Consider the following 25,896-nt stretch of genomic DNA (forward strand, 5'->3'; position numbering starts at 1 on the left):
ATGCACTATGATCCATAATAATCAGGGCCCAAAGATGTGATGGACACAAAAATGTGTACAATACTATGTATACAACTATACAGATTTCTCTAAGGAATACACAAACCATGGCTTGCAAAACTTGTCATATTCAAGAATAAAGTTGCTTGAGAAATTGTTCTTCTATGAAACAATATTTGGTAAGGTCTGACATGAGACAATAGGAAAATTCATATACCCCAATTGAATTTTCCTATATACAAAATCTGATTCAACAATGTGCCCTATACAACTCTCAAAATATTACATTAACAAGCAGAATACAACCCATGGATCCAAATCTGATTCTAGCAACAGAAAATAAAATTCACAAATTTGTGCTTCTTTAATATAGGAAGCCAATATTGGAGGTTAAGCTAACAATAATCCAGACAGACAAATAAGGCAACCAAACAGGATAGGATATTAGTTTAATGGGAAGATACCAAACATAATGATACAAAATCAGGTCTTCCACCTATTGAGTATTCCAAACTTTGTCAAATCTAATCCAATTTATCATAAGATTAAATTAAATTTGATGATGCTCTATACACAATGCACTACTGTCCTACAAAAATAACTTTATATATTTTACTATTTTGTTACTCTACACTTGAATATTGATACACATTTTTATTTTTTTAAATTACAAACATTCCAATTTCTTTTTATCACATTGCTTTTCAATTTCAAAATGGAGTATTACTTACAAATTATCATTATCCTATCATTTCTATCGGCTTCTTGTTGCACGTACAAAAACACACAACTGCTAGTTACTTTTATCACTTTGTACGCATCTTACAATATACAATATAAGACCAAACTCTTGTAAAGAATCCCACGCTCACCCTGGTGACTCTACAATTTAATGTACTTTTAACTTTACAATAGAAATCTTGCCGTTTCCATTAGAAATCTTGGAATGAAATGTCATAATATGACCCAAACAAATTATACTTAAAACGGCAATATCATTGGGAGACCACTATAGAATAAACGATTAACAACAAATTACAAAATCCAGTTCCAACGAGGGTAACTTGTTCACACTCGCCTCCGAATTAGACCAGAAGATCGCCAATTTACAAAATACAGCACAACTTATGACCAGCTTGAAGGCGATTTTTTTTTTTTTTTTCTTAGGCCGTACGAACAGTTCAGGCAAAGATTGTGTAATCAAATATTATGATGTCGTGTTTCTTACCATTTCTTTGTTTCAACAAGGAGTATCGGTTCGAGCTTATACGATTGTTCACTCCGTGAATATAAATTATCAGGCCTCAGGCTGCTTCCGCGGTCTTTCCTTGACCAACAAACCATGCAATTTTCATGAGCTGCATTCCAAGCACTAGCACCCACCATGCCACTAAACCTTTCATTCCTTCCATTAACCAGGAAGGTGCATTTAGATCTATCCCCAACTCCAGGCCTCTACTCAATTGCAGCAGACGGTATGCTTCATACACAATAGGAACAATCAAACAAACTGGTGATTTCCAATTCCATGTCAAGATCTCTGCTAGCATTTGCACCATCAGCAGCATCAGATAAGGTCCCAACATTGTAGCGAATGAAATCAGACAAATTTTAGGCTGGATTATAGCTCTGTACGAAGCAGCCATTGCCAAGGAGGGCACAACAAAACCCACCAGATTCAAAAGAAAATTCCAAAAGATGTAGCTGAAAGGAATTTTGATATGAGAAACCTGGCCCTTCTTACGACGGGCACAGTGATCTGCCACAAGAAGAAAAATTGTTGCTCCCAGATTGAAGGTGCCATCTAATCCTGTCAAAGAAAGGAGACTGGCCATGTTGGATGCTGGAGATATTGTAGAGAAGGGTAGCCATAGGATAGGAATGGCCCCTGTTGCAAGGAGCATAGAGGGTCCAAGTAACCATAAAGGCCATTTCAGTGGCTGCAAGCCATTTTCTTCTGCTCGCTCTGCATTTTCATTTCCTTTATCTGAGATAGTCCCTGCCGCTTCTCTAGCATGCACAATATTAAAGAAACCATCAGCAATATCCCTCTCCCCTCCAACCTCAGCTTCATTCTCAAATTCATCACAGACGTTTTCCCCTAATGCTGCTGATACTCCCTTAAAGTGTTTGCTCTTCCCCGTGAATGTCTGGGTTAACTTGCTGTTATTAACCGGAGATTTGCAGCATAATGATGAACCACTTAATCTGTAATTGTAATGTGAACTGGGTAGAACTAGCCTTCTCTTCCTAACATAGAGTTGAAAAGAGGAGTGAAGCCGTGAGGGAGAAAGTAAGGAAGTTTGATCAAATTTTCTGCAACAAGTCTGCTCCATGAAGCTTTTTAGGCTGTATGAATGAAATGCCATAATGAATCAGATCCAAAAATTCATATAATTCAGATTTGTTTAGGCTTCAAACCCGAGGAAAAATTAGGTCTCAGAATTCAGAGTGGTTAAGGCCATTTCACACGTTCAAAGAAAATAAATTCTCCGAAAATAAACTGCACCATTGAAAGGTTCCAAGTTCCAATTAATGATCAAACTAACACATTATATCTCCTATGTCCGAATTTATTCCTGACTCAGTCCCAAGCTAAAGGACTGTGGAGAAGTAAAACAACAACACAGCCATTTAAATGCTTGCAGTTTCGTATCTCAAGGAAGATCATAAATTATCTTAAATATGTTTCGTAGAAAAGTAAAGTAAAAACGAAAATAATACTGTCATAGATCAACATTTCACCTGCAGATGAATTTTTTCTGAATCATAGAACATGCTTCGACAGTTGTAGCTAGTAATCGTTTGAGAAGCTTGATAGGACAACCTTTGCTGTGGGTATTTTATAGCAGATTGTATTATAATCAAATTTGAAAATTAAGAGCATCTAAACTCAAGGTCAAAAAAGTAGGTAATGTTGACGCCAAGTTTATTAAGTTTTACATCATATGCAAGATCTAATATGATTAGAGGATCGGAATGCATTCTGATTGTTGTCGAATTCGTTCCTCTAGGGTTTCTCCAACCAAAGTTTTAGACAAAATTATAATAGCGCCTCTTTGGACGTGGATCCATGTTTGGGAATTTTTCGGCACTGACAGGGTAATTAGCATGGTTTGTAAACAGACGGACAACTTAAGTAGGATTTAATATCTTACTGCATGAAATGCTTCCAAGATCTAGAAGGAACCTAGGAATTTCACTCAAGACTTCAACCTGGTAGCTAAATTCTGAAATTTCAACACTGACATTGATTCATAGCTTTCATAATTATATCTAGGATTGGCGTACAAACAACCTATGGACTGTAAGTAATGTTTTACTTTCAGACTGCTGCCAAAGGTAATATTGCTGTGAAACTATCAATGTGGCTTTACTCTGAAAATGTCTGTTACAATCTAGACCAATAACTTGAGGTTCATAAATACTCTTAAAAACCTTGTGTCCAAAAGTTTTCATGTGCATAATACTTGATTATGAGGTTGGAATATGTCGTGGTGAACAGCATTTTAATGAAACATGTATGTATATGTGAGAGTTTAGTAGGTGAGTAACAACTAAGAGGTTCTTATTCAAATTCAATGATTAAGGAATTAAAATAAAACCAGGATCCGCACCTTAGTAAAAAGATTCTCAACAGACTTGGCAGCCAAAAACAAATATTAATCTTTTAATCTAGTTCTACCAGATATGAAATTTCCAGGAAGCAAGTCGATGTGTGGTGGGGAGTATTATTGTACATGCCGCTCATACACAAAATTTGAGCTGTTTGTGGCCAAATGGTTAAATGGAAAACAAGATTTTATTCATTAGGATCCAAATTTTTGTAGGTTTTTGAAGACAAATATTTTGGAAAATTTCACCATATGAGTGGGTTGCCAATTGGCAATAATGCTCCAAAAAATGTTCCAAGGACGACACAAACTTCTAGCTCCCTGATACCTTGCCCCACTATCCCTCCCCCTATTGAATAGCCATTGAATGTTTCCTGCTATAAAATGAGTTTTCACACTTTTAGGGGATGATTATGTTTATTGATATTTTCACTTTTAAAACTTTGCAGGGGACCACAGACCATATAGAGGAGCTGTAGTACCCTCCATGTGGACTAGAACTGCTTTATTAGCTGTCTACTATAGTTAAAATAAGGCTGTTGCTTTTTAAAGACAGACTCAATCATGCATTAGAACACAATGTTTCTAATATTTATATATGCATGATTATGATATCTTGATGCTCAACTTCCAGCACAGGGAATATTTGCTTCCTAATTGATTGTGTCAACTTAGAACTGAACATATGGGCATTTACTATTTTATTTCCATTCATTTTATTTGCTTGCAGAGAAAATAATGATCCTTGGAAAATCTCAATGCAATGACAATGCAGATCTAGAGACCATGATGATGCTAGATGTCCCAAGTAGAAAGAAAGCATCAATATAACTGACATAGAGAGATAATAAAGTATCAGCTATTACCTAATCCCATGAAAGAAGGTTATTTACTTCAATTCACATATTGAAAAAGAGAGACCGTGTGAAGCCAAAAACAAGGTAGAGCAATGCATGGACAACAAAAATTGCTAGCCAGATGCAAATGAAGGCACAGTAGCATATCAATTGTACTCATAAAATGATTCCAATCAGGTACTTAAACCAATATACCAATTAACAAAGTGGACTCATTGCAAAGAAGTCGCAAACATAGAAATGCTATAAATAATACAATACTTGAGAGAGGTGAGGTGGTGCATGCCAATGCATTTTAGAATATGAATGAATGACCCAATAATTGAAGCTACTTTTTCAGGAGTTCTATTGTTGATCCATGCTTCTTATAATGAATTTGGAAAGGGCAGAAATAGTGGTACACATGGGGATTGCTAGGAAAAACCTAACAAACACAATTATTGATAGTAGGTTTGTGAATATACTTCTAGAGGATAATTGGTGAGGTTTACATAAGCCACCTAATTGGCCTCCAACTTTCTAGTCAGTAGTAGTATATCAACTAAATATAGAAATGTTTGTATTCCTCAAGGGGCGGACAGTTTGGTACTTGGAAAAAGGTGGGGATGCCTTGTTGGATCAACGTTGGTTGGTGGGAATCAAAGCCAGCCACAAAGAAGGAAAAAAATAGCCTCCATTGACAACAATAGCTCAAAATATGTAATGTATTTGAAATTTTGAAGAATCAAGTAGTCAATGAGGAAGGAACTTCCTCAAATTCATCAAAATTAGACACTAAAGAAAGTGGATGAAAAAGCATGACAAAGTCCCATATAGCCAAACACAAAAGGAATTTTGGAATTGTAGTCATGTCCAGAAGATGAGACAAGATCCCTTTATGGTTTGTTTCACCAACAAATGGAGGTTTGTGAAGCGCTTCCATCAAATTTTTATTTTATCGAGGCCATGGATATTATTGAAGATTAACATAGACTATGGGATGACAAGAAGCAAATTATAGTTGAAGAAACCCAAGAGAATGATTCGTAAAAGTTGAATGATTCATGTGTGTTAGACAACATACATGGTTCCAAGTTGAGAAGATATTCTCAAAGTTTGGAAGCTACTGATTGAATGGGTTGGGGGAATTATTTGAAATAAACTCAGTGGGCAACAATATGAGTAAAAATTTCATAGTTACTGTTGCAATAAATTGCATAGCCTTGTAATTTTGCATATATTTTCTATCAATTTCAGTGTTCATTCCCTTAATATTTGTTTAGGTGGACAACAAAAATTGCTACTCAAATGCAAATGCAAGCACAGTAACATATCAATTGTATCCAAATAAAATGACTCCAAGGAAGTACTTCAAACCAATCTACCAATTAAAGAAGTGGATTCATTGCAAAGAAGCCAAAAACAAAAAAATGCTATGAATAATACTATACTTGAGAGGGGTGAGATAGTGCGTGCCACTGCATTTTAGAATGACAATAACGAAAGACCTAATAATTAAACCTCCTTTTGTAGGAGATTCCATGCTTCAATTTGGAAAGGGTAGAAAAAGAGGTACACATGGAGATCCTTAGGAAAACCTAACAAAAACAATTATTGATAAGAGGTTTGATGTGGATTTATCTATAGAGAATAATTGGCGAAGTTTGCATAAGACATCTAATTGGTCTCCAAATCTCAAGTTGGTAGCAGTAGATGAACAAAAAAATAGCACTTGTATTCCTCAAGAGGTAGATGGTTTGGTACTCATGAAAAGGCAAATGATGCATTGTTGGGTCAATATTGCTTGGTAGGAGCCAAAGCCAACCACAATTAGGAAAAACATAACCTCCATTGAAAACAAAGGTTTAAAATATGTAATTGATTTGAAGATTTACGTAGTCAATCAGGGAGCAACTTCCTCAGATTCATGAAAATCAAACCCTAAAGAAAGGTGGATGAAAAAGCATGATAGGGTCCCATATAGACAAACACCAAAGGAATCTTCGAATGTAGTCATGTTTAGAAGATGAAACAAGACCCCTTTATACTTTCTTCCACTTACAAATGGAGGTTTGAGAAGCACTTCCATCAAATTATTATTTTAATAAGGCCATGGATACAATTGAAGATGAACATAGACTATGGGATGACAAGAAGTAAATTATAGTTGAAGAAACCCAAGAGAATGATTCTTATAAGTTGAATGATTCATGTGTGTTAGACAACATACATGGTTCAAAGCTAAGAAGATGTTCTCAAAGTTTGCAAGTTATTGATTGAATGGGTTGGGAGAATCATTCTAAATGAACTCAATAGGTAACAATATGAGTAAAAAATTTATAGATACTGTTGTGCATTAAATTGCACATCCTTGCAATTTCACCTATATTTTCTATCAGCGTCAGTGTCCATTCCCTTAATATTTGTGTAGGTTTATTTCATACCCTGCATTAGCCTTTTTATCTCTCAAGGTGCTCAAGCTACCCTTTTCACAACCACCCTTTTATGGTATCCCTATGCTTTTCCCATCTCATCTATTTTTTGTGGATAAATTGTCTAAAAAAACCTACATAGTGTTTCCATCGTATGATATTTATTGTTCAAAGATCATTTTTAGTGTTTTGCCACTTGTCACTTTGTCAAGTTAGTGAAACAATTTTAAATGGCTCCTAACTACTTGTCAAACCCCTTCTTTCCCTCATCTTCTCAATTTTAAATCTTTCTTTCATTTGACACAATCGTTGTTAGCTCTCTCTCTCTCTCTCTCTCTCTCTCTCTCTCTCTCTCTCTCACACACACACACACACACACATGCGTGTGTGGCTCTATTGCACTCTCAAGTTTGCACAAAACTTGTTACAGCCATCTACAATGTTCTCATGACATTCTTTCATAAGATATCTCTCTCTCTTGGCTTTCTCAAGCATATCAAGTAATAGATTCTATTTTCTTGCGGCCCTAAGCACATAAGGTATTATCAAATCCTTTATCAAACCATTTCATTTTATCATTGTTCTCATCTACGTTACTGGATTCGTACCTTGGACCCTCAAACCAGGTTTAGGTGCAAATCAAATCCGGTTCATGATCTGATCCGTGTGTAGATCCAACACAGATCAATGATCAAGTATTTAAAGTTTTAATGTTTATCTTTGACATTTGGCATTGATCAATGATCAAGCATCATAGATTCATACTATGAAATGATTTAGTTTTACAATTATGTATATTTCTCTTGCTTTTTGTATATAATATGCATATAAATACACACACACACACGAACCCATACAAACCATAATGAAAAAAAATATTCACGAACCCACAAACCAAGTTCTCATTCCCATACTTTTCCTCGAACCCGAACTGGTAACTTAGGTTCTCATCTCTTAGATGCACTCATTTATCTTTTTATCTATTTATCTTGGTTGTTCTGGAAGTGGAAACACCAAAGTAGTGATTTGACTAAAACAAATCTCCAAACAATATCAAACATTTTTCATTTTCTTTCACAAGTGGGTAGTTGAATGTACTCAACTACACAAAAGTTTTCATGCATTTGTTCAATGTATATCTCTCTCATTTGAATCAATTATATTTTACTATCAAGCTATTTCTCTATTTTTTTATGTCTAAAATATGTTGCCATTGTCTTCTTTTTGGGTTTTCTATATTAGATAAATCATTAAGTTGAGAATTCACTATTCCTGGGTATGTTTCTATTATTGTTTTGTACTAAACTATAGTGCTACATGCTAGCATTTGTGTGATGAACCGATGTTGTTTCTCAAGAGCTCCAGATTTTAACCATAGATTCTTGGTTATCTATGTATTTTTTGTAATGTGTTGAAAGCAACTAGCATATTAACACGAGACATGTCCCCCTCCTTTTTGCTCCACGTCTCAAAGATGGGGACGTACTGGGAACTTGGGGAATCCATCCCCTCATCCCAAGTGACACCACCAAATTCCACCACCTCTGCCAAGGATGAGGAGATGCCTCAGTGTTGACTATTTTCTTATTTGACTATTTATGTTCAATGTTCGATATTCCAATTCAATGGAATGTTCAAGTGTTTACTCTTTTACATCTTTATATCTTATATTGCAATACATTTTTTCATAACTAGCATTTTAAGTACCATATGTATAGTATATGCAACTCCCTATCCCCTGCCACCATCCCTGCCACTGTCCCCCTGTCATCCCCAAATAAAGCCCCTCTGCCCCTCTGCCCCCCCCCGGTCCCAAAAACTTGTCCCCTGTCTCGTCGTCTCAAGGCACATAAACACTCTGCATGACATTGTTTAATATAGGCAAACTATATATGTTTAAAACCACTACTATGCAAACTATATATGTTTAATATATGCAAACTTCATGCCATTCAAAAAGCCCAAATGTAGGATCACATATCATCGCTCTATAAGACAAATCAACAATTATGAAATAATCCTTGGAGAATGTATACGACAAACAAACATATATTATCAACATTGATAGTAGCTACAAATTTGAGATTGATACTCTTTGATTATATCTGTATGACAAAATTTGTTTTTGGAAGAAGGCTTCACAAATTTGGAGCTCTATTTAAAATATCAACATAATATTTTCCAATTCCAGACTAGCTGCCCACCAACCACTGAAACTACGAATATAGAATAGGGAGGGTCTTTCACTTTTGAATCTACAAGTAACCAAACCACCTTTCTTGTCCCAAAAACTTGCCCCCTATCTCATCGTTTCACCATCCCCTAGGGAGGTGTAACCATCGTAATTAGGCACATAAATACTCCTACATGACATTGTTTCCCATATAGAACCCCCTCATTGACACTTACTATTCACCTATGTAAGGCTTTTCATCTCCTCACCATTCCCTTGGTTGCTCCATCTATATGGCTCAATTATTCATACAGCCCTATACTCCCGACTCCGTACAACCAATGTTTACCATACGAATCCTTGGCACCTTTCAGAGGACACTTGATCTCAATCTCCTTGTATGACACTACCTTCATCATACAACTTCACATATATGGTGAGTATGAAGTCACCCCCTTGATAGCACAAGCAATCCTCTTCCATGGTATGACAATTTCATGTATAGTCGAACGACAATCTCACTCTTGCCACCCATATGGCTAAGTCACTTTGTATGGCACTACTCCTGCATGCAAAACAGCAACCATGCTAACTATATATGTTTAATATATGCAAACTTCATGCCAAGCAAAAAGCCCAAATGTAGGATCACATATCATCGCTCTATAAGACATCAACAATTGTGAAATAATCCTTAGAGAAATTATACGCTAAACAAACATATATTATCAACACCGATAGTAGCTACCAATTTGAGATTGATACTCTTGGATTATATATCTATATGACAAAATTTGTGTTTGGAAGAAGGCTTCACAAATTTGGAGCTCGATTTAACATATCAAAATAATATCTCCAATTCCAGACTAGGTGCCCACCAACAAACAAAACTATGAATATAGAATAGGGAGGGTCATTCACTTCTGAATCTGCAAGTAACCAAACCAACTTTAGCCTCTAGCTTCAGGCAATAAAAAGAAGAGTTCAAATAAGTTTTGTGATGGTTTACAATACCAAGTCATCTCCTTATAGAGGCCCCCAAAAAGCACCTAAATGTTAAAATGTGTCATAGCCCAACATTATTTTATTATTTTGGCCACTTTAATTATTAAATTAATTAAATAAGTCCTTGCGACATTATTTAAATTTCAAAACCACCTAATTAATTAACTTAATTAAAACACTTTATAAAAATTGGGGACATTACAATCCTATTGGCCCAAAGATTGTTTGCCCTCAAGCAATCAACAAACTGTTCATTGTCTAACAAGCTCCTGAATCCCAAACCATGAGTGGATGTGAAAAGCCATACCCAATGAGATCTCCATGCTCATCATAATCATGGGTGCACCCTCCTTAAACCTTTGGGATCCAACACTATACAAATCTCCAATAAGCCTTTACTACTCCACTCTGATATAACCAATGCCCAACCCATTGTTGTCAAGCAAATGATCCCTTGAAGTGTCTTTGTCATCTTTAACAAGTATTGGTTTTTGATGTTGAGACTCATATGATGCACACAATTCGTGATTTGCATCCCCAATGTGTTCTTTGCTTCTACAAATGGTAGACCTTTCTCATCAAAGGGTCATAAGTAGAATTGTCGTCTCTATGACATTGATCAACCAATGTTAGCATGGAAAATTCTATATAAGAATCTTCTTCATCCTTGTGATTGTTTTGAAGATTTCAATGTTCTCCCTTTGAAGGGACAAATGTTGATTCATGCTTGTCCATATCTTCTTCTGACTAATGTGAAGTTGTGAGCATGCCTTCAACTTCCTTAAGGAGCATTACGTTAAGGACCTCATTGTTAATCCTCTATCCAAGATTGTTGTTGTAGGTTCTATTACCTTTGAAGAATGGAAACCTCGTCCTCAAATCTATATAGTTCATCAGCCATTCACCAATATAGTTCATCAGCCATTCACCAATAACCCCATCTTGCTTGAATTACTTCAACAACATAGCCAAAATGGGTGTATGTATCTCCAAGTGCTCAATCCTTGGAGGAGGGTTGGCATCGTTGTTACATCCCAATTTTTGACCCAATTTAAAATGTTCATATAGCCATTGAGGTTTCACGTGAAGTCACTTGACAATTAAAATTTGTTATAATCATGTGAAATAGTAAGATGGTTAATCATTATAATTTCATATGAAGATGACATGCTAGCTAACCGTTATGATGATATTTTAAAGCTATTTTGGAGAAGTTAGTTATTTATCATGAATTCATGGGAATTGAAAGGGCGATTAGCCGTTATGATCATTTATGATTAATAACTCGTTGTGGTAATAGGATTTAATTGTGGAGAATTTTTATGTAGGGAGCACGTTAAAGTGGTGGAAGCATTGTCAGAAAATAATGGGGCACAGGGGCACCACCATCACTAGGCAAATAGGTATGAATCTTGAATCACCATGGCTAAAGGTAAGTGACTAGGCAAACAAGAGTGTACGTTGGACAATACCATGAGCTACTTAGTCAAACATATAAAATACACAACTATCAATATCAAAATTCATGTCCATTACCATTACCTTTGTTGAATTATGCACGTATATAGATATGCCTATTTTAATAGGTATGAACTTGGACATAATAATAGTATGATGATATCATTTTGGAAATTTTATATATATATATATATATATATTTCTTCTTTTTAATAACTCTTCTAAGGAGCCCTTTGATATTTGTTTTTAAATTATAAGTCTCTATGAGAGACGTTGAGTACACTTGGCACTATTTCTTTCTTTTTGAATCGGTGAACCAAAAAGCCGATGATCTTGTTTATAACTGCCAACTTGAGCCACGACTTCAGTTTAAGCTTACTCTCTTGCCTAGACATATATTCGACTGCATTCCTTTCTTTTCAGCTTAACATCGATGCTGCTCTCTTTCTCTCATTTTCTTTTGGTTTTCTTACTCCTTCCATTCGGCTCCCGATATTGAATGTGAAACTGAGCTTGCTGTTTTTTTTTATCAAGGACTTCGTGTCGAGCATCCACCTTGGCTATCCAAATCATTGAGATTCATCCAGTTGAGACTATCCGAATTCATTCCATCATTGATCAAGTTATGTGGATACTTCTATTTTCTTATCTGGTATATATGCATCCGAAATCTAGATGCAAGTTGGTTTTGAGTTTGCCAATGTTATTTCCTCAATGCATGACTATGAAATAAAAAGATAAATAATGAATAGTTCATTAGATCAAGCTTACCATGCAATCAGACCCGTTGGAATCTGAAACAAAACAAATATGCAATGTATATGTTCTCATTCTTGAATCAGCTTGTCCTTTATTTCTGAAATATAATCTTCTGAATTTTATGTGAGAGGTCCTCGAGTCACAAGGACGACTTCATGCCAGTAATAAATTATCATCTTTACATCAGCTGAGTTTCAGCAAATGAACTATTAATGGAAGAATTTCATTAATGAATAGACACCAAGGACTCACCCTGGCTGGATGGCCAAGAAAGAAGGTGAAGAGGTAAAAAGGAAGTTCTGCAAAAACAAGGAACAAGAATCTGATTTGATATGATAACTTAAACTTTAAGAACTATCCAATAAGCTCAGGCATGTCCAATTTACTTACCCTATTGTCAAGTTGAGTGGTGGAATTAAGTACCAAGATGCTTAATGGATGGACAAGGTGTTCCATGTCTATTCTGGGTAGGAAGGGTCATTCTTGAATGAGATTATGTGAGCATATTTCAAGGGTCCGCAGTTGGGAGCTTAAGCCCTTGACAATGTTTCCCCTCTCTACAAGATGCCAAGACATGCACCAGACAAAGATGAGTTATGCATTCAAAAATTTGTTGGTTATAGGTATCTTATTTTTATGATGTTTTTGCAAGTAGAAGATATGATGGATTAATTTATATCATTGAATCAGTTAATTCCTTTGATGAAAGCAATTTTTCTCATAGATGTAATGGGTAACCTATTAAATTGGTTGATCTTTCAACTGAACATGAAGTATATCTATATGCAGTAGAGAAAGGTTTATCTGATGGATTGTTATTTCTGTCTTTCATTTATATGAATTACGAAAATGAATGTATCTTCTAATTGTATGTTATTGCCATAGTTAGCAATAGAAAGAAAGGGAATGATACAATAGTATTTGATGCCCTAAATGATATAATGGTATTTGATGCCCTAAATAATACAGTAGTATTTGACACCCTAAATGATACGATAGTATTTGATGCCTAAATGATACTGTGGTATTTGATGCCCTAAACGATACTGTGGTATTTGATGCCCTAAACAATACAGTGGTATTGTGATGTGAATATCAGGATTTAACTGTGTTAAATCCTAGATCCAATGAGTGCTAAGTGTTCCATTTATTCTCATGAGAGATGGATTCATGTTGAATCACTACTCATGAAACATGGGTCATCGAGTTTGACTCAAAATCACATAGTTAAATCCTGATATTCACATCACAATTTGACTAGCTGTGGAAATCATCTCCTACTTATCAATACAATGGTATTTGACCCCCTAAATGATATAATGGTATTTGGTGCCCTAAATGATACAATGGTATTTGTTATTACGATAAAGTGGTATAGTTATTTGTCCCCAAGTGGTATGTATAAACTAACTTGGGTTTTGTAGAAGCATCCCTAGACGGATTTCGGTTTAAATTCTATGGTGTGAAGATTTTATATTCCTTATTAAATTTATTGATGATATCTTCAATTGTTAGTTATGAAATTTCCATTTAACTGATTGCAACCATTAATCTCATTCACACGAACATAACTAATACAAGTGTCTTCTTATGAATATGAAGTAATAACTGTATTTCTTTGATATGCTAGTTGTTAGTTAAGACCCGAAAAAAAGGGATGTTACAATCGTTCATCTTGTATTGTACTATTGTAAAGCTCCCTTTGTCCTAGCTTCTATTAAGCGACTAAGCGTGTCCTCCATCTATTGCCCTCTTGCTAGGGTTTACTAAGTTGTTTTTTACTTCTTGTTAACTCCCTCAACTATATTGTTTTAACCAAATGTGCATTTCCCATTTTATCACTAGGTTCTGTAACAAATGATTTTTCATATCAAAAACAAAGACAATTTATATAAAGATTTTCCAACATTCATTGAGTAGATAACTAAAATCCTTTTCATATGACATTAATTGTTTTAACAATTAACTGAAATAACCATAACCATATCAATGATCATCTGAAAATAACTAGTTTAACGATTAACTAAAAATAATTGTATCCATGATCATCTGAAATAACTCGATTAATGATTAACTGAACATAATTGTATTTATGATCAATTGAAATAACTAGATTAATAATTAATTGAAAATAACTGTATTAATGATCAACTGAAAATAATTGTATCTATGATTAACTGAAATAACTAAGTTATTAATTAACTATCTTTTCTACATACAAGTAAATGTTTATCAAGAAAGGAAGAAAAGAAACATACAAGTATCATCCAGAGGGTCTTTAGCTGGTTGTGCAAGCCTCCACTTTTGGTAAGCGGAGTATTGACATAGGCTTAACCTTCCAACCTTGGACCATACTCATCCCCACACAATCTATTGAATTAGAAAGGCCCTCCCTACCTCGAGATGTTCTTAGTCCAACCACCTGAGCATCCTGGTGTTTAGAATGTCCACACAATTATGAAACAGACATGTCTACATAACTAGCACCACTAACATCAAGTGGTCATTAGATGGCAAACATGTCTTTAAACTACCTTGGCCAAGGATTTCTGATGGGTTCAACAACCCGATCACCACCACTCGACTTGACAACAAGAAACATTTATAGGGACGAGCATGAGCTATTAAGTATGGTTAATTAATTTATTTAATCATATCTGATTCCACTTTTGCGTTCTTGCAGATTCATTCCACCTCTTCACCTTTTCATGGCTATACAGATAGTGAATCCCAGGTGTTTGAAAATTCAAAGCAATATGCTCTATGCATAAATTCTAAAAGGATTTATAAATATTATAAACTTTCAACATTTCACAATCTAGAATTACATGATTATATTTTAAAGAAAAGAAATTTGCAGAAACAATTATCATTCGATTTCAAGGTCTATTGGCAAGAATAATTTATGATTCCATACTATCGACACTTCACTATGACTATTGGTAAGCAACTCCTTAGTTATGAATGAGGATAAACTATAGCTGCAGCTATGACAATCGATTTGTAAAAATATTGGAATAACAATATGTAATGACCCTGCTCAAATCTGATCCCAAAATGTTGATAAAGGTTCAAGAAAACACTTTGCATACAAAGGTCATATGACTGATATAAAATTTCAGTTTGCTTTAATGGCTCTTTCCTTCACTTAGCATAAATAAGAATGCTTGCAAAAAGACTCTAAATTGACTAAACAATGACCTAACATGAATGTGCAACTTATTTTGACAATATTCAATGCATATATGTGACTGACACTACTTGCAATATGCAGCTACAGCAACTAGTAATTTTGACAAAAACTTGGGATGCAACCTGTGATAGCGTTAATGCACTTATAGCCAAGTGGCATTAATACAAACACTTGGTATGCAGAATTATAACATTATTTATGCCAAAAAAAAAACCTACAGCCAATTGACATTTTGTCAAACAATTGGCATGCAAACTAATACGTTGATCATGAATGATGAATACATATTCAATTACACTATATCAGACAAGCAAATTATGTCTCATTTATTGCACATAAAATGTTAACTACAATGCTAGTATGAAATGGCCAAGACTCTTGGCTTACATTCGCAAGAATAATGATTAAATCTGTTACAACTTTCACCTACAACCTTACCTTCTAATATGTATCTAAATGATAAGAATAATGCATGTAATATCGAAAAGAACCTGATTGTAGATGGCTGTAATAATTTTCTCCAATGCTACCTTTCTACCTTGCTTTTTTCGGATCTGCTTTTTCGCTTTGCTTTTTCAAATTGCTTTTTCAAATCTGCTTTTTCGGACTGCTTTTTCAGATCTGCTTTTTCGGACTACTTCCAAAAAATCAAACCCTCAAGTAGTCTGAGTATACAAATTAAGCTCAACTTGAAATGGTTGAATACCACTTCCAAAGTGCAACTCTTTAGAAGGTCTTTCACTTCTTCAATTATGCAATCTCTTGAGAGGTATCGTTCTCAAGGATTATGCTGAATATTTGCAGACCTGGATGGCGCCACAAATGCTCAAAGAGAATGGTAGTATAATCATCAAATCAAGTGTGTTCAAATGAAAGGCCAAGCCCTCTATTTATTCACTTTTCTAAAAAGTTACTAAGAACTTCTAAAAGCATCCATTATAAAATCTCATTATAATGCACTTTTATAATTAAATAACTTTATAAAATAAAAAGTGCAACTCAACTTAGAATTATAACATGTAGGCCCAATATAAAAAGTAATGATAAAATATAAATAATATCTCCAAGAGCATAATAAACCATCCAATCCTCAAATAAATGTCAGAATGAGTCTCTCATCACAACCACCTGTCTATGAGAGTTCGTGATAGACTGATTCGGCACGCAAAACGATGTCAACCAAAACGAGGACGTTACAATCCGCCCTTCCTAAAATTGCTTGTCCCCAAGAAATGGCCGAACAACAAACCAGTCAATCCACCTGGGTCCCAAATGTAGTCATGAACCATACTGCTGTCAGTCAACGTAGGCTCCAACGACAACCTCTGAAATATAACCAAGAGGAATCCATGAATGGATCGTGAACCACTACGCAACTAAACTCCAAATCCACTATTGCCACAGTCAAAAACTCACGAGACACAAACTCTCAAAACATCAAAACCCAAGTAGAGTGAGCAACCCAAACTGCCAACACCATCCACACAACCCATCGTGTTATGCGGAATGCACACTCCAACTCTACTACAATGGTGACCACTCCCGCATGAAATTGCACCAAATACAGAGAATCCACACACTGTACACCTACTGCAATCAGCACAACTCTACAAATCACCAGCCACTGTCTCATAACCATAACTCCCATGCATCAGTGATGGCGAATAGTCATCACATGATAGATAGCAAGAACTAAAACCCAAACCAAATCTGACGGCCATCAAGTCCTCAACACCTAGATCCTATGCAAACTGATGAATATACCTTGCAGTATAATGCTAATTAAAAGAACCAACCTCAGTCGACAGCTCGCCATACATAGGTGATGCAACCCACTGCAACTGATCACTAACCAAGTCGGAACTAACTTCTACTTCTGAAGATATTGCCAAGGGAGTAGTGTCACTAGCAGGAACCAAGCCAATTGTCGGCTCACCAACATCACACATGATCTCTGATACATCACTAGTCTCCTTACCATCTGTAGTAGAGACCACCACCAAGTCAAACATACCACCATGCTCAACAGCAGCACCCAACTCAACTGAACCTGCCTCTAGTGGAAACGAACCAAACATGCCAATACTAGTATCAAGGACAGATATATCCTCATCTCCACTACCTCTATCAACCTTGACCATGGACATCCTCGGATCACCAGACACCAAAGTCTGTGACTATACAGAATCTGGTAAAGACTGAAGTTGCTCTAACTCCATGGTCACCTCAGCCAAATGAAAATGTGACTCCTCAAAAGCCAACTGTGTACTCTCAAGGAACTCAGAAGTCACCTCCAGCTGTTGAGTAAGCTCACTCACCTCATTTTCCTTGACCAATAATGCGTCATATGTTGTACTGCCCCACTCCATAAGATAATCTCTATCGGCTACCAACTACATATAATTCTGTCTCAAAATCGGGATAGCCTCCCATAAAGAGTGGATCTCTATCAAGGAAAGATAACTGCCTCCCCACTCATCACTAGTAGGAGAACCCCATCCATAAACTGCTAACAACTGACCAGTAGCATCAAAACGCTCGCAAACAATAGCAATGTCTTGCTCACTAACTCTCAATTGACTAGACACATGATTGTGCTGGCTGGTCAAACTCCTATACTCTACACCTGGTACACTGTCCAAAGGAGTAACCCCAAAATAGCTATCGTCTGTAATACTGCCATCCAAATTCTGCAGTCCAACTGTTGAACTCGTATCATCAAACGGAGTGACTGAAGCATCAACATAAACCTCCGTATCAAAGGAACCCGCTGAAGAGACTAAGTCCTCCACACTGTCCACAACATCCCCCTGGGTGTCATCTGTAATAATCAAATCCTGGGACTCTTCTGTAAATTCTGTCATATCTGAGAGATCATCAACCCATTCCAACAAGAATGGTCGACTGGACACATGAACAATGCATAACACAAGTGTATAAAAACTAATTCCAGCATCAGACAAGCAGTTGGCATGGATGGGAACTACACCTGGTAAACTACTAATCAAGTCCATGATGGTGCAATAGATACTATTACCAAAAAATGATAGACATCTTCGATCAAAACATTCCCAAGTACTAAGATAAGGATCCCAACAACTAATCCATGAACGGAAATCAACTAGCAACTCAAGTAAACTCCTCACTTGAGTAATGTGAGCAATACCAATTGACGTCACGCACCTGTCTACTATACCCACTACAATCTCTGAATCTGGAGTGTGAATGCTAGACATACTCATATCATCATCAACATGTGACCCGACTGTAAAAGAAAACTGAGTCCCTGCCATATACGCGAACTCCTGAACTGAACTCACCAAGAGACGAAGCTCGTCCACATGTCTCTCAGAATCCTAGAGAGCCGAGTATACATCAATGGATTCCAAGTATCCTCCAACTCATGAGAAAATCAGTCGACCTCCTCTTCCTTCTTCAATGCATCTGAATAGATCCCCACAAGATTAAGGAGATGATCACGATCTGAAAGTAGGTGTATGTAACTTACCTTCATTGCTTCCATGCCTTCCTTGATCTACTGTAAGTCGTCACAAGAAGAACCTGCCGTGACTCCTTTTTGTCTCTCCTGCAGTTGAATCATCTAAATGTGATTCTCGACCAATCCATGCATCCTGTCATAATGAGATAAAGCCGCAACAATATCCTTTTTCTTCATCTTCAGCTGGCTTGCCAAAACACGTGAAGAACTACTAGCCTCTATCTCATGCGAAGAAGTATCCAACTGTGCTTGATACTCATTTTCTGCAAAGTCCTAAATGCTCACTTTCTGATCCACCATACTATCCTCAAACATGACAATATCCTCAACTGTCGTAACTTCATCCAGCCCAAATGTACTGGAATCATTATCTGTGTCAATCACGCAGTCCAGTCTGCCTGTAATATCACCTTCTGATGCAACAGGCTCAACCTGCACAACATCTGTAACCACTTCTGCCTATGAAGATGATGCAAATAAACCTGAAGATGCGCTAATGTCTCCCTGTATCGAATCAGCATGTCTATTAAACTCCTCATACAAGTTTTTGCCTATCATAGGAAAGGTACTTCGATCCTTAGGCCTATCAATCAAGCTCTTTAACCATGTACATGCCATAGGTGACACATTCCTCTTTTTTGTCCAAACCCACCATAAATCTTCTGCCAAAAGTTTAGAAATTTCATCCTCCTCAAACAAGATTGTGAACATGATGGAGTGCATCGATGCTAATACGCTGCTAGGATGAAACTCATCCATAATATTCCAAAATGTGTTAAACATCCTATGAATGTCACCGATACAACCTATTGCCAGCATAATGTTTTCAAATCTACACCTTGTAAATACTTCAAATAATCTTGCCCTTTTTGTGAAATAAGGGTCCCGGATGTTGTCCAACTTTTCGAAGCTTTTTACCATGGCGTGAAGTATCTCTCTCATAATCTGATCGTCATAAGAATTAAGGCCAGCTATTATCCTCATGATTTCACTAATGCAAGAGAGAGCTGCAAGTCTTATCACCTCATCATGATGTCTCAATAAATGGGGCTTAACCTGATGCAGGAGCATCCAGAGGTATAAGGGCAATTCTGTGTCACCCAAAAAAATGTACTTAGACTTAGTTTCTGTTTCATGTGTTTTCATTTCTGGATACCCATTCGGGTCAAATAAAGGTTCCAACTCTCACAGTTCCACTATCAATGTTCTAGGATAGAGTATTTGAGCACCTTGGGATATGTGTAACTATCGAAAAAATAGGAGTATGTAATTGAACCATAATTTTGGTGAATTAGAGGGCGTAAATTGGTCGAATGAATGTAATTGTAATTTAGAGCATTCCAGAAAAAGAACCAAGTTAAAAGGCCCCACGGTTTGAAAGTTATTGCAATTTTTGGATTTTTGGAGACCTAAGAATGCTTCAAAGTCAAGTTAGGGGCATTAAATGACCTAGAACAAGGCCGAAAAATGGAGGACAAGCAAAGTTGTCCATAGGGCTATAGAGCGCTTCGAGAGCTTTTCGAAAATGTAAACGGTTCATCAATCGGAGCTACAATTCAAAAGTTATGCCTCCTGGAAGTTCAGTTACCATTTCTGGATTCTTCTAATTTTGCGCCGACTTCTAACGCGGCTTCTGGAGCCTTCTATTTGGTCGGTGGATGCCAAATAGCACTTTCTAGAATGTATTCCTAATCCTTAACCCTTTGGGGTCTATTTAAGAACATTTCTAGCATTGTAAAAGGCAGTTCGGAGTGGAGTTTGAGAGTAGGTACTGGGAAAAGAATTTATCTCCAGATTTATGCTATTGTAAGCCCATAGGGCATGTTTTGGAGTCTGTTTCTCTGCACTAAGTGTACTGTACTAGCATATTTTCATAGTTAATAAAATTGTCCCTTTTCTGTTGTGTCCATTCTGTGCTTGGGTTTTGTCCCCATCAAGTGGTATCAGAGTTGGTTTTCCCGAGTGTGTAGGCAGAGCGCCGACTGTGAGGCAGTTTGCACCAAGACTGTGTGGTTGTGGGTTTGAGTTAAGAAGATTCCTCCACGAAAAGAGCGTGGTGGAAGGGCCGGAGCTATTAATCTTGAGGAGGTTAGAGCCCTCCAAAGGCAAGTACAAGCATTGCAGGAGGAGCTCCGTAGAGGAACAAATGTTACTGCAGGTGACAAAAGTGAGGACAACAATGAAGAAGAAGAAATTGGACCAGAAGGGGAAGTTTTCTGAATCAGGCAAAGGAGAGGCTTTTTAGGGCCATTACTAAGTTTGGGAAAAGACCTACAATTGATGTGGGTGTATTTTCAAGAAATCTGAAACTAGATGAGTTGATCGACTGGATCAATGAACTGGAAGAGTACTTTGAGTATGAGGATATCAGGGATCCAGATAGGGTTAAGTTTGCAAAGGCCAAACTAAAAGGACATGCCAAAATCTGGTGGCAAGAGGTTCAATTGGAAAGAAATAGAAGAGGAAAGGAGAAGATCACAAGGTGGGATCGCATGGTGGACAAACTAAAGAAGCAGTTCATTCCTGTTGACTACGAGCTTGATTTGTTTAAGAAGATGCATGGGTTAAAGCAAGCAAGAAAATCAATCCATGAATATACAAATTAGTTTTATCGACTTCTGATTAGAGCGGGGCATGTAGAAGCAAATAAGGAGAAGGTTGCTTGTTATTTAGTGGGTTGCAACCTAGCATCCAGGAGGAATTAAGTCTGGTAAGAATGACCAGCTTTGAGGAGGCATACCATTTTGCCCTACGAGCTGAAGAGAAGCTAAATAAAAGGTCAAGGAGGAAGGGGTAGTGGTAGGTCATCTGGAGGCCGAAATGAAACCCAAAAGAAAAATGAAGATGTGGGTACTAGCAGGAACCAAAGGAACGAGGGTTTCAACTGCTCCCGTGATCAAGACTTTGGAAATCCGAGAGGAAGAGGTAGAGGACATGGACAAGGAAGAGGAGGCTTCCGTGGTACCTGTTTCCATTGCAATGAAGAAGGTCATCGTGCCTTTGAATGCCCTCAACGAAAAGGAAGAACAAATAGGAGAGCTGAGGGTCAAGCTAGGGTTGCTCATGTGGATGAGGATGCACAATCATCACATTCAGAGGATGCAAAACGAGGAGAGACTTTAGTAAATAAAAGGGTCCTACTAAGTGGTGAGATTGAACCACGACAAAGCAGGAGTTTATTTCGTACCAGGTGCAAGTGTGAGGATAAATGTTGTGATGTGATCATTGATGGTGGTAGCACTGAGAACTTCGTATCAGAGGAGATGGTCTCTAAGCTGAAGCTCAGGAGGGAGAAACACCCCCAGCCCTATCGGATCGCTTGGGTGAAAGATGATCATAAGGTCCTGGTAAGTGAACAATGTTTAGTGAAGTTCAAAATTGGGAGTTACCATGATGAAGTTCTCTGTGATATTATTCCAATGGATGTCTGTCATCTATTGTTGGGAAGACCATGGCAATTTGATAGGCATGCAGTACATGATGCTCATGCAAACACATACTCTCTAACAAAGGATGGAGTTCGCCACAAACTGAAGCCCATGAAAAAGGAAGGCGAAAAGGTATGTAGCAATGCTAGGATTTGTCTTGTTGATGGAAGGAAGTTTTTAGATGGCATGAAGCATCAGCATATGTGTTATGCTTTCATTCCTAGGAAAGATAAGGACGGTAGTAGTGAAATACCACTTGAAGTTTCAAATTTATTAGGTGAATTTGGAGATATCATCTCTAATAATGTTCCAGAAGGATTGCCACTAGTAAGGCAGATCAACCATCAGATAGATTTAATCCCAGGAGCTAGTTTGCCTAACAAGGTTGTTCACAGGATGACTCCTACTGAAACTGAGGAGCTAAATAGACAGGTTCAGGAGCTATTGAGGAAGGGCTTGATTTGGGAGAGCTTGAGTCCATGTGCAGTACTTGCAGTACTGGCACCAAAGAAGGATGGAGAGTGGAGGATGTGTACAGACTCTCGAGCTATAAATAGGATAACCATCAAGTATCGGTTTCCTTTGCCAAGAATGGATGATCTTATGGACTGCTTGAATGGAGCTCAGTACTTCACAAAGATAGATCTCAAGAGTGGCTATCATCAGATACGGATACGAGAAGGAGATGAGTGGAAAATAGCCTTCAAGACCAAGGAGGGTCTTCATGAGTGGTTAGTCATGCCCTTTGGATTGACAAACGCCCCAAGCACCTTCATGCGGCTTATGAATGAGGTACTTAAGAAGTTCTTCGAAGAATTTGTTATTGTCTATTTGGATGATATTTTAATTTTCAGCAAGACTTTGGAAAAACATTTATTGCATATTCGTAGTGTTCTTGAGAGGTTGAGGGAAGAGAAATTGTTAATTAATCTGAAGAAGTGTATCTTTGCAAAAAGGGAATTAGTCTACTTGGGGTTTGTTATATCACCTGAAGGTCTCAAAATGGATCCAGAGAAGGTAAAAGCCATCTTGGAATGGCCTACTCCAAAGTCTGCTACTGAGGTAAGATCATTTCATGGTCTGGTTAGTTTTTACAAGAAGTTCATTAAGAATTTCAGTGGCTTATGTGCACCCCTAACTGACACAATAAGAAGGGATAGAAAAGAGTTTAAATGGACTGCAGCAGCTGCAAGAAGTTTTGAAATGCTGAAGAAGAAGGTGACAGAACAATCTGTGTTGGCACTTCCAGCTTTTAGAAAGGTGTTCCAGGTGGATTGTGATGCTAGTGGCAGCGCTATTGGGGCTGTATTAAGCCCAGAGGGTAAGCCTATTGCATATTTTAGTGAAAAATTGAATGATGCGAAAAAGAAGTATTCTATTTATGATCAAGAGTTCTATGCAATAGTTCAGGCCTTAAAGAAATGGAGGCATTATTTATTGCCAAAGGAATTTGTTTTATATACTGATCACCAGGCATTACAGTACCTAAATAGCCAAGGTAAATTGAATCAGAGGCATATGAAGTGGGTAGAGTTCTTGCACAGCTATACATTTGTGTTGAAGCATAGAAGTGGAAAATCTAACAGGGTTGCAGATGCACTAAGTAGGAGACAGTTGTTGCTTACAGTAATACAGGTTGAAGTAGTTGGGTTTGATGAACTCAAGAATTTGTACCTTGAGGATCCTGATTTTGCTAAAGCGTGGAAAGCTTGTAAAGAGCCTATTGCTGTAGATAGAACCAAGTGGCTAGACTATTTAATTCAGGATGGTATGTTGTTCAAGGGCAGTCAATTGTGCATTCCAAGGAGTTCCATGAGGGAAAATCTGATTAAGGAGAAACACAGTGGAGGGATGGCAGGAAATTTTGGTCAAGATAAGAACACTGCCATTCTCAAAGAACATTATTGTTGGCCTCAAAAGTCACAAGATGTGAAGAAGTTTGTACAGAATTGTCAGGTTTGTCAAGTGGCCAAGGGATTTAGTCACAATACTCGACTATATCAGCCATTGCCTGTTCCATCAAAGCCATGGGAGGACATAAGTATGGATTTTGTTCTTGGATTGCCGAGAACACAAAGGGGTAATGACTCAGTATTTGTGGTGGTTGATAGATTCTCCAAAATGGCACATTTCATTCCATGCCACAAAACTCATGATGTTGTCCATATTGTAGACTTGTTTTTCAAAGAGGTGGTAAGACTACACGGTTTCCCAAGGAGTATATAGTTTCTGACAGAAATACTAAATTTGTGGGGTATTTCTGGAGAACATTGTGGAAGAAGTTGAGAACAGACTTAAAGTTCAATTCCACACATCACCCGCAGACTGACGGCCAAACAGAAGTGGTAAATAGAAGTCTAGGCAATTTACTGAGATGTTTAGTTGGGGATAAGCCCAAGGCGTGGGATTTGATTCTACCACAAGCAGAGTTTGCTTACAATAACTCTATAAACAGGAGTACTGGTAGATCACCATTCCAAATTGTATATGGAAGTAGCCCAAGGACTGCACCGGAATTGAGGAAGATAGAGAAAAGGGAGAGGACAAGTGTTGAAGCTGAAGAATTTGTTGAACATATCAAGCGTCTACATGAGGAGGTCCAGGAACACATTATCAAGATGAACCAACAGTATAAAGCTAGGGCTGATCAAAGGAGAAGACATAAGGAGTTCCAAGTAGGGGATCTAGTCATGGTACACTTAAGAAAAGAAAGATTTCCAGCTGGTACCTACAAGCTGAAGATGAAAAAATTTGGCCCCTGCAAAATTTTGAAGAAACATGACTCAGGAAATGCATATGAAGTAGAGTTGCCAGATGGAATTCACATTTCTCCTATTTTCAACATTGCAGACTTAATAGAGTATCATGATGATGGTGGAGATGACGAGTTGATGTTAGAGCCATGTCCAATTCCTACTTCTAAGAAGGAGGAGATAGAGGAGATTCTGGATAGTCGTGTGGGTAGGAGTACCAGAAATAAGCAGTATGAAGAGTCTGGTCAAGTGGAAAGGACGGCCGATAGAGGACTCAACTTGGATATCAGCAGCTGAGGTTTTCCATTTGGGATTTCCTCTACCATTCATAAAGTGACAAGGTCACTTTTCAATCTACCCTGGGTGTCTGATGCAAGAGCATTCAGAGGTATAAGGGCAATCCTATGTCACCCAAAAAAATGTACTTAGACTTAGTTTTTGTTTCATGTGTTTTCATTTTTTGATACCCATTTGGGTCAAATAAAGGTTCCAACTCTCACAGTTCCACTATCAGTGTTCTAGGATAGAGTATTTGAGCACCTTGGGATACATGTAAATGCCGAAAAAATAGGAGTGTAATTGAGCCATAATTTTGGTGAATTAGAGGGTGTAAATTGGCCGGATGAATGTAATTGTAATTTAGAGCATTCCGGAAAAAGAACCAGGTCAAAAGGCCCCATGGTTTGAAAGTTATTGCAGTTTTCCGATTTTGGAGACCTCCTAAGAATGCTTCAAAGTCAGGTTAG

At 37.2% G+C, this 25,896-nt stretch overlaps 1 protein-coding gene across 4 annotated transcripts in view; it reads right to left on the reverse strand.

The window, feature by feature from the left end:
* Positions 1–682: 682 nt before the first annotated feature.
* Positions 683–25,896, reverse strand: part of LOC149558415 (cytochrome P450 family protein) — a 66,242-nt gene continuing 41,028 nt past the window's right edge. For 2 of the 4 annotated variants that reach the window (XM_089832655.1, XM_089832656.1), the window contains exon 3: positions 683–2,349. In XM_089832655.1, coding sequence (XP_089688781.1) covers positions 1,305–2,349 — 1,045 coding nt within the window. In that variant the 3' untranslated portion in view covers positions 683–1,304. Of the gene's footprint in view, positions 2,504–14,535; positions 14,700–25,896 lie in introns of those variants that run through there. The other 2 variants (XM_089832657.1, XM_089832654.1) reach the window with 2 other exon arrangements.

Source organism: Cupressus sempervirens, chromosome 5 (assembly GCF_028749045.1).
Source record: "Cupressus sempervirens isolate cs-2001-9-10 chromosome 5, ASM2874904v1, whole genome shotgun sequence".
Taxonomy (NCBI): Eukaryota; Viridiplantae; Streptophyta; class Pinopsida; order Cupressales; family Cupressaceae; genus Cupressus; species Cupressus sempervirens.